Here is a 14,388-nt window from a genome sequence, read left to right as displayed (position 1 = left end):
GCTTCCCTCACAGCCGTCCAGACACGTCTTTCATCTGGTTCCTCAACCCTCTCAAGTCCATCAAATACCTTATCTGCACCCGCTACAAGTGGCTCATCATCAAAATTGTGCTGGCCCTGTTGCTGCTCATCATGGTGGCCCTCTTCCTCTACAGCATGCCAGGCTACATGGTCAAGAAACTCCTGGGAGCATGAAGCATGGGAGCATCCAACCTCCAGCTCAGAACCACCGCCTGCCCCAGCCCCATGCCCTTCTCCTCCCACAGCCTCTTGGCAGCCTCAGGACATATTTCGCTCCTGTTGGGCCTCCTCTTCTGCATTTATCTGTGCATTCCTGTCTTCACTCACAGAAATGGGGCTGGAGGAGCTCCTTCCGTGAGGCTGGGTATCATTCCCCTGGGCTGGCAGTGGTGCACAGCCAGCCCCGGCAGAACACCCAGGATGGGGTCTTGTGGCCCTCTGCCCTCTGGGGCAGTGGTTGGCACCCCCCAGAGAGCTCAGCACCCTGCTGCAGAGGTGAGGAGTGCAAGAGCTGAGCTGGAGCTGAGGTGCTGGAGTCATTGGAATGTTCCCCAAATGCTCCTTGAGGGGATATTGAGAAAGAGAATCTGGGGGCTCTGCAAGGGGCTGACTTTGCTCTGCCCTCCCTGGGGTACTAGCAGAGGCAAGGAAGCATCCAGCAGCACAAACATCTTTCAGGGCCACCTACCCAGCACTGGCACTGGCTGGACAGCCCTGAGGCTCACAGGGAGCCACATCTTCTGGCACAGTGTGAGCTCCCTCCATCCTTCTCTCTGGCGGGTTTGTACTCATCGAGAGAGTATTTCTGACTGTGTAGAGTGGGGAAGGAGGGAGGGAAGGGCTCTCGTGTAAGTTCTCTGTAATATTCAGCTGTTGATGACCCACCATGCCCAGCTTCAAGTGTGCAAAACCCTCATTCAGTACTTAAGAAACACTCAGAGATGTTTTTAGGATATTTGTGTTTTATCCTGTCAAGTCTGGGCTCGCCGTTGACCTTCTGCTTACAGCCATTCTCTATACATTATCTCAATGATTCTCAGAACAGATACGTCTCACCCTTTGCAGTGCACGTGACCCCAGTGCATGTGGTGGTGGTGAGAGGGGCTGAGCCTGCACACAATGGATGCAGTCTCTTCTATCCACCACATGAAACCTGCAGCCACAGCTCAGCTGATAGTGCAGAATCCGCTGTCTCAATCTAGGAGGGAGAAAAGAAGTGGAGAGGGTCTTAGGGCTCCCTTTGGTTCCCCTTGAGCTGGAATTCCCAGGGCAGGAAGACCCATACTGGGAATAGTGAAGAGCCCAGTGGCCAGGGACTCCAACACAGGGACTCAGAGCAAAGGGGCTGTGGTGGGTATGAGCACAGGGCAGTGGACATTTCCTGAGCAACACTTGGATCAAGCCTGACCCCTCAATAGCTCTTCCACCCTGTATAATGCACACCTCTTTAGATTTTTTGCAATCCTCGTTGATCTCCTCGTGTGCCTCTGCACAGTTTCCCTCCGGACTGTGCTTCTCCGTGTGCTCCTTTTCACAGCACTGTTCTGTATGCACACAAGAAGGTTTAGTGAGGCACAACTCCCTTCCAGTGGGATCCCTCTGGCCCAGGGTGCTCAGAAGAGCCCAGGAGGGCCCCAATGCTGGAGGAAGGTGGGAAGCTGGGGAGTGAGCTCCTTCCTTACCTGCAGCATCACCCTCCGCAAGGACAGGGCAACTATCAGAGCTGATGACCAGAGTTGTCTCCTAAAAGTATGGAAGCCCAGTATTTTCATGACCATTTGCAGCTGAACAATGAGGAATAACTTGAGTAGGAGCCAAAACATCTTCAATGGCGATTCAAAGGTCCGGGCTCAGTGGTTGTCCTCTTGAACAGACCCATCCAAAACACAGCACACAACACTTACTAACGAGGCTCCTCTCGTGCTCATCCCATCATTCCCACAGTAACACCTTCTCAACAGCACAGAATCCCAGGACTGCACATCTCAGTGCTGGCCTCCCAAGCTCTGCTCCCCATGCCCATCCCAGTCCATTTGGCAGCATCAGCCTGTACACCCAGCACTGAAAGGAGCCCTGGGGGGCCGAGAAACCCAGGCAGACCCCAAAGGGACGAAAGGCTGGGGCAACATAGGGCACCCACTCCTACCCACATCCCTTCTCCTTCTCCCAGCTCAACTGCCACGTTCCTTTGCTGCTTACTCTGCCATGCAGGCAAAGAGAGACCGGAGCATCCTGAAGCCCACTAAATCAGGGCCATGACTGTGATACCATCACTTTGACATCGCTTTGATTCACAATGGCTGCCAAGGGCTGAGCTGCACACAATATTTGCAAGCTGAGAAATCATTCTGGGCAGTGAGGACAAGCTCAAGCATACCAGGTTTGCTTGGCAAGGTTTTTGGTGTAAGCTCTCTGCAGTGCTCAGCTGTTAATCAGAGAATCACGGATCATAGAATATCCCCAAAACTGAAGGGAACACCAAGGAGCTGCAAGAAGACCGCACTGAGAACCTCAGCCCTTTCCTTGTCCTCAGCAGTAACATTCCCCACCAATAAGCAGGGGATTCTCCGTGGCCCTCCTCTTGCAGTTAATAGATTTACAAAAGCATTTCAGGGTTTCCTTTCCGAGCATCGTCCAGCCTTCCTGGATCCCTCCGCCCTTCAGAACCGACTCAGCTCTACCGGCACTGCCCATAGCCTCACCCCTTAGGCGCGATCCCCCCGCATCACCCTTGGCTCTACTGCGCATGCGCAGCAACTCTGGCGGTGGGCGTTAGACGCACGCACGGACGTGCCGTTGCCTGGCGACGGAGAGCCGCAAAGCAACCAGACTGTCGCTACGCGCATGCGCAGCACCCTTGTTGCTAGGCGACAGCGCGACGCCTCAGCGGCGGCGCCGTACCACTGCGCGTGCGCGGTACGTACGTTGCCAGGCAACGCGTTTTCTCATGAGCCGCGGAGCGGGCGAGGAGTTGGCGGGGTTGCGGTGGCGGGAGCCGGGCCTGGACCGGGAGCCACAACCGGATCCGGCCGAGCCGGGTCCCGAGGAGCGGATCGCCGCTCGCCGCCGCCGCATCGCCGCCCGCCTCGATGCACAGCGTCGGTGAGAAGCGGGGTGGCCATCCCGCAGCCTGTCCTTCTGTCTCACGGCGGTACCGCACCCCGAGTCCTGCTGGTCACAAGCCTTCTCCCCTCCCCTCCTGGCCCTTGCTGCCTTTGTCCGGCCCAGGCCTCTCTTCCTGAAGCATGCCGGGTCAGGGTCTGCCCTTCCCCACGCCCCCACAGGCCAGGCCTGTTCCCCATCCCAGTTGGCAGCCCCCAGCCAGCACCAAAGCAGTGCCTTCCTCCTGGAATCCACCATCCTGATGACCTCCTCTTCCCCAAACGGGCCCAAGGATTGGTGCACACAGCCTCAGAGCAGTACCAGTTCACCCCAAGCTGATACCGGCTCCCTGACCCCAGTACTTCCAGCAGCAGCATAACCTCAGGGACCACCTGCCTGGAGATGGCATCAGTTCTTACAGCATCCCCCACCCCACACGAGCTGTGGGCCCAGGACCAGGAGGTTGGTCCACCTTTTGCTGCCTCTTTTCTGCGCTTTTTGGGGCATGGTGAGCCTGCTGAATTGTGTTGCCTGTGCTGAGATGGAGTCGCAAGCCTTGCAAGATGATCTCTCAACATTAGGAAGATAGTGTGTAAAAGATTCTGTCTTTTTCCCTTTCATGCTCAGGCAAGCCCTTGGAGAAAATGAGGAGCCAGAGGAGGAGGCTGAAGAGGTGGGAGAGGAGAGAAGCAGCCACAAGCAGGTTGAGGAGAGCCGGCAGGTATGACAGCAAGACAGGAATGTCCTCTTGGATTCCTAAACTGTAGGCGTTTGGCTTCATGCAGTGCTCAGTGTCACCCAGCAGCCTTTATGAGAGAGGAAGCAGAGGCAGAAGCTCTGTAGGACCAAGTGGGAGGGGATTCATGGGCCACATATTGAAGACAAGATTTCCCTGTAGTAAAATGCCCATGGATTGGAAGGATCTGGGACTGGAGCTGTCCATCCAGACTCAAATCTCACTGTCCAAATACAGGGAAAGCAAAACAGAAATGTGCACTGAGCACGGGCCAGTTCCTCTTGGTGCTGTTGACCTTCGGGGCTCTCCAAGTGGAGGAGGACCCGTGGGTGCACTGAGGTCTTTCCAGTGCTTGTTGAACCTTGCCATAGAATGAGAAGATGGAGTTTATGGATCTACACAGGTGGGGATAGGATCTGGAGCCTTGACAGCATAATGAGAGCAGCTCCAGTATCCCTCCCTCCAGAGCTGAAGTCAGATATGTGCACCACCTCCTTCACAGAAGCTGGCCAAGCTGCTCTTTGAAGGCACACGGATGGTGACCGATATCCAGGTGGCTGCTGACTTGAGGGAAACACAGAGGAGAGCAGAACAGGCCGAGCTGAAGCTACAGAGGTAAGAGGCTGTGGCGTGGGTTTGCTCTGCTGGGAAGGAGTGACGGATGATTGTGCAGCTCTCTGAGCACTTCCCAAGATGACTGCGTTACATGCAAAGCATCATAACTCTGATCATCCACATACACTTAAAAGTTAGGATTGCGCTGTAATTAATTTCCAAAGGAAAAATTTAGGCGCACAAGAGCTCCCAGGTCCCACCTGCCACAGATAGATGTTTACAGTGTGGCATGCCAAGGCTAGTGACTTCCTTAAGTGGTACTGCTGTACTCCAGGCACTCTGGTTACCTGTCTTCTCTAGACCCATCACAGCTTTGTCTCCAGACTGGAAGAAATACATCTGGTTCTCAGCTTCTGCCTAGAAGGCTGTTCCACATACTTGTGGTCTCCTTGCTCATACAGCTGTCCTCACTTCTGACTGACCAAGCAGCTCACTGAGACCGGAGGTGACACTGTGCTGGAGAACATGCCAACCAGTGCTTAGATGTGACTTGGTAAATGATCTGTTTCCAGAGGTTGCCTTCTGATTTTAGCAGTGAGTCATTGTTAGCTATAGTGTGAGTATGTGCAGGGCCAGCCACACCAGGCTGCTGTGTATGAGGATTGGGAAAAATGTGAGGCTGTGCTAATGTGAGGAAGTGCATATATATGTCTTCATGGAGAGGGTGATCAGATGCTAGCTCAGGGGCCCATGGTGATGTAGGGAGCTTCCTCCTTGGAGATACTCAGCACTTGCCTGAATGAGGCCTTGCACAGCCTGCTCTGCTCCCGAGGCTCTTCCAGCCTCAGTTATTCTCCAATTGCTCTGTGGCTGCCTTGGCTGACCTGTGCTTCTTCCTCAGAGGGATCTCCAAAGGACTGGCTGTTTCAGCCTTGCCTGCAGAGGTCAGCTAAGAAACACCGGGTCCTTTCTCTTGGTTGCCTTTGGAGGGCACTGCAGGAACAGTTTGTGGGAGGCTGGCTGGAGCAAGACATCAGTTCGTTGCTCAGAATTTTTTCTAGTGCTGCCTTGCCCTGGTTTTATCTTCTTTTACTGCTCACAGGGTGGAGAAGCTGGAGAATGAAGCCAGGACCAGTGCCGACAAGTTTGAGGAGATCACCTCGAAGTGGGCCTTGGCCAAGGAGATGACAATCCCTCAGGAGCTGTGGCAGCTGCTGAACCAACAGCAGCAGCTGTGCACGCAGCTTCTGGAGGAGAAGAACAAGCTCATTGGTGAACTGCAGCAGGTAGCGTGGGGACCATGCAGGGGTAACCAACAAAGACTGAAATTTTTAAGCTCTGGAGGATGCTGTTCTAAAGCAATAGCCATCCCTCTGGCTCTCCAAGGCCCCAGCACATGGCTGGGATGCGTGCAGTGTCAGTTGGTCCAGGACAAATGTGCCAGGGGTTGCAATGCAAGTGATGCAGTGTTGACAGTGAGATCCAGTGCCTTGGTAGTGCTTGGTGTACAGGGACAGATGTGCAGGACACCAGTAGCAGTGTGTCACAGAACCACAGGGTTGGAAAGGACCTCAAGGATCATGAATCTCCAACCCCCCTGCCACAGGCAGGGCCACCAGTGTCAAAATGGCAGATCCCAGACTTCACAGTAGTGTAATATAAAGTGGTTGAGAAAGAGATTTTCCTAGAGGGAAGCAAGTCCTCCCCACAGCACCTTCCTTAGCCCTCAGGAGCAGGAGTGGCCTGACTGCAGGTGTGTCACCTCCCATTCCATCTTCTCATCTGCTGTGACCTTTGGTGGTGATCTATCTCTCCTCCCTCCTTTCCTCCTAAATACCTCATGGCCTTTTGTCCTTGTCACCTCTTCTCCTTTGGAAAAGGCAGCATCTGGGTCCTACATTCTCTGTTATCCCCTAGTAAAATATTCTCTCTGATTTCAGCATCTGCTGTCCTCCTCCAGGAGCTGAAAAACAAAGATGAGCAATACGTGCAGACCATTAAGAAGCAGTCAGATGACATCCACCTGCTTTTGGAGAGAATGGAGGAGCAAATCAGGATGATGTTGAAAACTTACCGTCACAACATCCATCAGATTGAGGTATCCAGTTCATTCAGTGGAGGGAGAGAATTCAGGGAGAAAGGCTGCTGCTTTTCCCTTCTCCATATCTGTGGCCAGAAGTCCTCAGCCTCTTTCCACTGGCTGGGTTGACTACTGTCCAGAGCAGAGAGTTGATGTCTTGAATGAAGCTCAAATCTGGCCAAGTAAGAGCACTGGATGATGCTGGGTGCTGAGGGACTGCTTTATACAATGCTGTGAATGACTTTGGTTCAGCACAAAGTAGTGTGGTAACATTTAAAAGCTATTGCTGCTTCATGCTGGTTATCTGTCTTGCTACAAGCCAAGAAGGAGCCTTGTTGGTCTTAAGTCCTACCTTCTGCAGAGCATGAAAAGTCACAGATCAAGCTTGTATGTGTTGTTGAGCGAGGGCTCAACACCAGACAATGATTTCCAGTGAATTTACAGAGCTGCCACCAAAAGCAGCCCTCGTGGGTCTGGGTGGCTGACAGCAATCCCAGTGTGCTCAGATCTCTGCCAGCAAGAGGCGACATCAGCCTGTATGTGTGTGTGTTCATCAGACAGGAGCAGCTGTCAGTCCTCTCCTGATGTGGACTAGCATGAGGCTGGCAAATTGAGGTGCCAACATGATGGTAAAGAGCTCTGTCTCCTTGGCAGAAAGCTTTTGAGCTCGAACGGCGAGAGCTGCTGGACAACAACAGGAAGAAGTGGGAGGAGGCCATCCAAACCCTCAACACAAAACAGGTAAAGTCCCCATGAGATTTATCAACTCTGCCAGGACTGGTGCTGCTCTCCAGCACTGAGCTGCCTTGGAAAACAAGTGTGCACGATGGCAGCTGCTTGCTCAGGTGCATGGTGGGCAGAGGGGCAGGTTTTTTAGCCTGCTCTGCCAGGAAATTATCCATGCATGACCTTGCTTAGTGCTGGCTGAGGGAGCTGTGATCATGGGAGGAAGCTGTCACCACTGATGGATGATATTCTTCTTTTGCCCTTAGCTGGAATACCTGCATGCCCGTGTGAAGAAAGTGGAAGAGTTTGAGAAACAGCTGAATCAGCTGCGAGTGCAGGATGAGGAGGAGTATAACAGCATGAAGATTCATCTGGAGAGCGATGTGCAGGTACAGAAAGGGCTGCTGTGTGCCATTTGATTTGTTCAGTGCTCTGGAGGGCAGGTGGGTGATGTGAAAGCTGCATCTGGTATCAGATCACCTCAGCTCTTCAGCATGCACGGTCCAGCTCCATGCCAACAGCATGATGGAGCTTTTTGTCTCTCCTCTCAATGGGATCCACAGAACAGTATCAATGTGCCCTTGGCTTCTAAGTGGTCTGTAGCAGCTCTAGGATGTATGAAGCAACTGGGAATGTTGAGGCTGCCCAAAGCCACATCCAGCCTGGCCTTGAATGCATCCAGGAAAGTCCACTTCAGCCTCCTTGGCTCAGCAGAAGACACAACCACAGCTGATACCTTCCCTGCTTGTTGTCATATGTTGTTTCCCATGCTGCATAGTAGAAATAGACTTGCTTTTGACTTTAGTAAGGCTCATTGCTTATTGTGGTGTAACCCAGCAGGCAGCTCAGCACCACACAGCTGTTCCTTCACTCACCCTCAGTGGGGTGAGGGAAAGAATCAGAAAAAAGTAAAACTTATGGTTGGCATAAAAACAGTTTAATAGAACAGAAAAGGAAGGGAAAAAATAATAATAAAGAGTATACAAAGCAAGTGATACACAGTTGTGTTAACTACTCCCTTATCCCCTCCATTTTTTATTACTGAGCATGATGCTGCCTGGTAGGGATCTCCCTCTGATTATTTTAGTCAGCTGTCCTGGTTCTGTTCCCTTCCAGCTCCTTTTGAGCCCCTACTCTCCTCACTGGCCATGTGGGCAGCAATGAGAAAAGTCCTTGGCTCTGTGTAAGCACTGCTCTGCAACAACAACACATCAGTGTGTTATCAGAATTCTTCTCCTCCTAAATCCATAACGGGGCATGGTGTGAGATGCTACAAAGAAAATTCACTCTGTCTCAGCCAAAACTAGGACAGTCCCACATGATGTTTCCCTAGGAGGCCTGGGGAAATACAAGCTAGGAAGGTTTTGCAACACAAACCTGTGGTTTTCACAACAGTAGGTAAAGCATTGCTGTCCCTGTCCACTTGAAAGAGCAAGTCCAACAGTCCAGATTCTGTGACTTCTTCGACTTCATATTGATAACTGAGGGGCTGATATGTTCACAGGTGGCTCTGAGCCATTTGGGAAGGGAAATAGCAATGGAGATCAAGGTTCACCAATGGCACTGTGGTGCTGTTGTGAAAATGCACCTGCTCTGTTTAACTGTAGTTTCAGAAGAGCCGTACACAAAGCAGGAGAGAGAACTATTCCTCTCGACTCTGTACCTGCATGTCCTCATTCAGGTTTGGCAACACACCAGGGAATAACACAGACAGTCTGGAAAAAAAGCAAGTAGATGAATGCCATGTAATGAAAGGTGGAGAGGTTGGGGATGTTTGAAGAGATTTTGTTGGGGAGGAGCTCTATCTCTAAATTCTCACAGTCTTGTATGATAGAGGAGAATGGCTTCTCTGCGTCCACATCAGATGCAAGAAAAAGTCACAGTTTTGAGTGTGGATAGGGAAGACTTAAATTAGCATTCAGATTTAGGCTTGAGATTTCAAGCCAAGAGAGCTAAAAGTGCAAGGACTTGCTCAGTGGTTATCAACAGCAGCTGTGCTTTGATGCAGGGTGTTAGGAATAGCAAAAATCAACATCTGCTGGGCCTGTCTTGGTGATGCTGTTCCCTCTGCGGGGCAGAGGGGTGAGCAAAATGTCCTCGTGGCTCCCTTCAGTACTGCATTTGTGTAATTCTTTATAGCCCAGACATTACCCTTCCAGTTAAGGGAGAATAAGAAATGAGAAGTTGGAAGTACTGATTTTCTTGATTATTGATACCACTGTCCTGAGGTGTTCCTGGAACAGGAACTAAAGGTGCTAAAGGTAAAGGTAAAGTACCCCACTGAGTGTAAGTCAGGTACATCTTCATTCCCTTCTCCCTTCCCCAGAGATGGCCCTGCAACGTGTCCTCATGGACAACCAATGTCTCCATCTCATGAGCCAGGCAGGAGGGGTTAGCGGGGAGAAATGTGCCTGAGAAGCTGAGTTTGAAGGTGCAGGATCACTATGGTCAGGCTTCTCTGTGTCCTTTACTTACAGCACAGCTTCTGTCCATGTTTTCTGAATTGACAGAACCTGGAGAGGCAGCTCCAGCATATGAAAGCCGTCTATTTGGTGAACCAGGAGAAGCTGGAATACAACTTTCAGGTGCTTAAGAAGCAGGATGAGGAGAACACCATCATCAGATCACAACAGAAGAGGAAGCTCAACCGGTAAAAAACCATCTCTGGAGGATGGGCTCTGCCTGCTGCCATCTCCCAGCCATTTGTTTTTGTGGAAAGCATCACTAGCACAGGACAGTGAGCTCTTACCCAACCCATCCCTGGGCAGGAGCAGGGTTTAGCACAGGGCAGCACCATCTCCAGAACAGTTTGAATAAGCTGGCAGTAACCAAACTGTGACAACTTGGTGGGGTTCAGTCAGATCTTGGCGTTGAGTAGTCCCTAGCAGATGGTAGCTCCAACTCCCAGAGCCTTCATACATATGAGATTTGCCCAAAGGTGCCTCTGGGAATCCCCAGCTTTGCTATCCCTCTTCAGGCTCCACAGCTTACTCAATAATCTGAGAACAAAACTGGTCAAACAAGAGAAGCAGTTCAGAGAGGAGAACCAGAGCCTTGCAGCTGACTGCAAGCGCATCACGGGACAGTGCAAGGAGGTGCAGAGGAGGATGAGGTGAGCTGTGTGTGGAGGCCTGGACATCCATCTGTGATGAGGCTTCAGAGCATTTGAAAGAGGTGTGGAGGGGAGCTGACTCACTTATGGACACAAAGCCTGCTTCCACGGGCTTTCTTTCTCTGCACAGGCACTTTGCAGCCAGTGATGCTGAGAAGTTCATGAAGGTCTGGCTTATGAACGAGGAGGAAGCCAAAGGGTTAATGAGGAAAGCCCTGGATGCTGATCGCATCATTCACACCCAGCAACTGGGGCTGCCCTGGGAAGAGCCTCATTACTGGTTCCTCAACAACATCGGCCCCTTCAGGCATTACAAGGCAAAGAGGGTGGCGACCAAGTTGGCTGCAGAGGTCCTGACAGGTGGGACTCACAGCCTCAGTGCCCTTGTCACCCCTGTGGCACTGGGTAACCCTCACCTTCCTCCATGAGAGCCCTGCTGCCTCTCCTGTCTTTGCCATTGCAAAGGGATCTGACCAACTTTGTGAGTTCAGTCAGGGTCTGACACGTTCCCAGCTCTGAGTTTGGCTCATTCCAAGCCACCTTGGGGATCTTTGCACTGAGCTGTGCCCGTTGCTCCCAGTTCCAGATGAGCTGACCCAGAGCCAGCTTGCATCCTGGTCTTTTTGGCATAATTTCCAGGTCACCAGGAATAACTGTGATTTCCCTGGTGACTGCTGCAGTGATGTTACTAGTACTGACCTGGGGAGCACAATCAAAGCATAAAGACTTTTTTCTCACCCATTTTCTGTTTCAGAGAGCACCAGTGGGGCACAGGAGAAGAAAGAGAAGGAGAAGGAAGAAGTGGGCAGCGGAGAAGGCCAAAAAGAAAACACAGCAAAGGCTGGGGATACAGCCACACCTCTGCAAAATATCTCCAAGAAGACTGCCAAGAGGATCCTGGAGCTCGTGAGCGATGAGTCGGTGCGTGGTGATGCAGTACCTGTCTTGATCAAAAAAGGCAGACAGGAGGAATATCCTCATTGCTGCCCAGCTGCTGCCAACCTTCCCCGCACAGCCTGTCCTTAGAGGGTGGCACAGCCATAGCATGGCAAAGGTTGGCTGCAGGGCGCTGGGTTCTGGGCAGGAATGGAGATACTCACTGTTTCTGTGCTCCCTTTTCTCTTTGTGTCTGGCAAGGGTTTCCTCATTGAGAGAAAGCTGCTGAAGCCTCTGCGTGCACTGGGAAAGCATGAATGCACCCTCTTGAGGCTTGACTCCATCTTTTCAGTGAGTTGTCTATTGGTCCATCAGGGGTGATAGTGATAGTTATGGGGCTTTGCTCTGAACTGGTCAGGCCACTGCTGGGGAACTGCCTCTACGTTTGACCTCTCTCCTCCTGAAAAATGGGAAGCAAGTAGGAAAGTCTGGAGCAGGAAGGTCTGGAGAACCTGAGGAGTGTAGGGTGACCAGAAGAACAAGCTGTGATTTATAGAGAGGGTACAGAACCCAAGAATGGCCATCAGAGAGGAGAGGGGCTGTTGCCACCTGTCTGTGTGGCATAGGACTGAGAAGCTTGAGGAAGATCCAGCTGTGGAACTTTGTGGCATAAGGGGAGAGGAACATTGTGGGAGGGCATGAAGCATGCTCCTCTGGTCAGTCCTCAAAGCCCCTCATCCACAGATGCCTCCACCTGTCACATGCAGACCACTTCTTACCACTCACTCCTGCTCAGGTTCTGCACCCTTTTCTCCTGTAAAATATTTGTTGTTGTTTTAGCTCCCCCTCTTGTGTTGTCTCAGTGATGCTAACCATATTCTTTTGCTCCCCAGGCCCTTGAGATTGACAGTGAGGATGACCTGTACCAGCTGGTGGATTTCTTCTTGAAGTACAAAGCCAAGGAAGGAGCTCTCAGCCAGGTAGGACTGCTAGGGACAGCAGGGAGAGCCCAGCAGAGCAGGGCATATGTGGGATGGGGAGCAGAATATCTCCTGAACACCAAGGGAAGGCAGAAATGGAGCAGGGGGCATTAAAATAACCCTGTGAACAGTGCCAGGGCTGCTCTATGGCCACACACACCCCAGGGCATAACCCACAAGGCTAGGTGTGGGGATATCAAGGCTACGGGGTCCTTAATGAGAGGAGGTGGAGCTGGGTTGATCTCAACAGGGCATTTAAACAAGGTCCCTTGTATTAGTGATTATGTACCCAGGGACATAGCAAAGCAGTGCTGATTGACCTCCAAGCTGGAAAACATCCCTGACCCATTTTATGGTAGCTACAAGCACAGTCTGTTGGTAAAAATTAGGTTGATGGGTTGCAGTCCTCTTCTGCCCTGGCTGAACAGGGACTTTCGCACATCCGTTCATGTCTGAGCTGCCTAAATTTGCCAGAGGATGAGGCTGCAGGTGGTTGGAAGCTCTTGGGAGGAAGGTGGCTCTTGGGGAGGAGGAGTTGGTGGAAGGGCACCGTGCCCAGCTTGCTGACCTTCCTTCCAGAGCCAGGGAAGCCCAGGTGGAGAAGATGTCACAGACGTGGGTGAGGACAGAGCAGATGGTGAATCCAGTGCCCAGAGTGATGAGCTCAAATCCTCTCAGAGACCACTGGGCTCCCTTCCATCTGTGTACATCCGTGCTGATGACGTCCTAAAGATCCTGAAAGCATTTGTGCAGGATTTTCGCAAACTGAGGTGGGACTGAGGGCAAAACAGAACTGCTGTCATTAGGAAAGAACCAGACAGAGCCGAGGCAACAGGACAAGGAACTTTGGGGGTGTGTGGACAGGGCTGGGGGATATTGTACTGCTGTCTGTTCTGAGAGCCACTCCTGCCTGCCTCATGAGGTTGCATTGGGTGGGGACAGTCCCACCAGGGAAGGAGGTCGATGGCAGCTTCAAGCCTCATTGCTGGAGCGAGGGTTGGCTGGGTGCAACCAGGCAGGAGATGTACAGCAGCATGGAGAGGGAAACAAAGCCATGAGGAAGGCAGGTGCCATTAATTTCAGGGTTGTGTTCATTTGTGTGACAGTGACAACAGCTCTCTGCAGCTAAGAGCTACGGGGCTGTTCCTTGTGAAGAGCTGAGCCCCAGGACTTTGTTCTCTGTCTCTCAGGGAGGAGGACAGTTCTGCAAAGGAGGTGCTACAGGAACGAGACAGCTCTAAGGATGGGGAGTACTGGGAAGCCTTGGCACACGTTATCCCAGAGCCAACAATGAAGCTGTGGGACGCTCTGGCGGTGGCACTGGAGGAATATTAGTAAGTACCTGGCAGTAATGCCGGGGAAAAGGGAAAAGCCAATGTCTTGGTTTGGGGGACTGCAGCAGGGCTGGCATGGGCTGACCCTGCACACTGGCTGGGAGAGAGATCTGCCAACCTTGCTACCACTGCTTACGTGGGCAGGTGCTCAGCAGGGACCTCTGTGATGTCCCCTAGGTAGCTGAGATACACTGGGTCTGTGCTGGGGACCAGCAGAGTGATGCACAGCACCAGTGACACCCAACAGTGCCTCAGGAGGTTGCCCACGTCCCCATATCCCTGCAGATAGGCTTCACAAGGGTGTCTTAGACCCTAGAGACTTCCTGGCAGCTCCTTGCCTGTTCCTGGGGCCGGGTTAATTCTCTGCCCTCTTTACACAGCAACATCCTCACACGGAGGGCCAACCTGCTCGCTGAAGTAGCTGTCCTACAGCAGCAGAATTCTGAGCTAAGCCTGATGCTGAAGCAGTTCATCAACTCCGAGGTGAGTGCGGTGTCTCCCTGACCTGCAGCCTGCAGACAGGGGTGCTTAGGCCAAGCATGTAGTACCTGCAATGTGATCCCAGTGGAGGAGGGGGTTAGCACTGAGCCACATCCCCAGCTGTCCCCACTGTGTGCCCACAGACCTAAATACTGTCACTGTCAGGCTCAGGGTGCCTCTCACCACAGGTAAACAGCATGCTGCACTCCCCTCCTGTGCATCAGATGGACCTGAATCTGCCTTGTCCTGAAGAACCTCGATGAATGCATGGATCCAGGGCTCAGCTTTTCTCTGCCACAAGCTGAAGCTGTGTCTGAAGCCAGGACTTGCTGTCAGGGCCTAATAAACCTCTCCCAAACTTGAGCCAGGAGTGTGTGTATAACCTCC

At 52.2% G+C, this 14,388-nt stretch overlaps 2 protein-coding genes across 4 annotated transcripts in view; both read left to right on the top strand.

The window, feature by feature from the left end:
* Positions 1 to 194, top strand: part of OTOF (otoferlin) — a 71,374-nt gene extending 71,180 nt beyond the window's left edge. For all 3 annotated transcript variants that reach the window (XM_042887486.1, XM_042887484.1, XM_042887485.1), the window contains one exon: positions 14 to 194. In XM_042887486.1, coding sequence (XP_042743420.1) covers positions 14 to 194 — 181 coding nt within the window. The remainder of the gene's footprint in view (positions 1 to 13) is intronic.
* Positions 195 to 2,967: 2,773 nt separating this feature from the next.
* On the top strand, positions 2,968 to 14,343 carry DRC1 (dynein regulatory complex subunit 1). The gene is made up of 17 exons (XM_042887482.1): positions 2,968 to 3,122; positions 3,750 to 3,843; positions 4,361 to 4,473; positions 5,516 to 5,699; positions 6,374 to 6,511; positions 7,148 to 7,234; positions 7,486 to 7,608; positions 9,730 to 9,869; positions 10,197 to 10,331; positions 10,462 to 10,691; positions 11,086 to 11,252; positions 11,469 to 11,558; positions 12,101 to 12,187; positions 12,767 to 12,957; positions 13,378 to 13,521; positions 13,902 to 14,004; positions 14,190 to 14,343. The coding sequence occupies exons 1-17, from the start codon at positions 2,968 to 2,970 to the stop codon at positions 14,262 to 14,264; spliced, it is 2,256 nt and encodes a 751-aa protein (XP_042743416.1). The 3' UTR covers positions 14,265 to 14,343.
* Positions 14,344 to 14,388: the final 45 nt, after the last annotated feature.

This window comes from Lagopus leucura, unplaced genomic scaffold (genome assembly GCF_019238085.1).
Source record: "Lagopus leucura isolate 7727_CA_CO unplaced genomic scaffold, USGS_WTPT01 Super-Scaffold_100088, whole genome shotgun sequence".
Lineage (NCBI taxonomy): Eukaryota > Metazoa > Chordata > Aves > Galliformes > Phasianidae > Lagopus > Lagopus leucura.
The sequence above is the reverse complement of the archived record's forward strand: the minus strand, read 5'-3'. Positions and strand labels throughout refer to the sequence as shown.

Excerpts from the sequence above, each read along its gene's own strand:
- DRC1 (XM_042887482.1), top strand. The coding sequence starts at position 2,968 with ATGAGCCGCGGAGCGGGCGAGGAGTTGGCGGGGTTGCGGTGGCGGGAG. Across the intron at positions 3,844-4,360 it reads AGGTTGAGGAGAGCCGGCAG|AAGCTGGCCAAGCTGCTCTT; the intron begins GTATGACAGCAA and ends CCTCCTTCACAG. Across the intron at positions 13,522-13,901 it reads GTGGCACTGGAGGAATATTA|CAACATCCTCACACGGAGGG; the intron begins GTAAGTACCTGG and ends CTCTTTACACAG.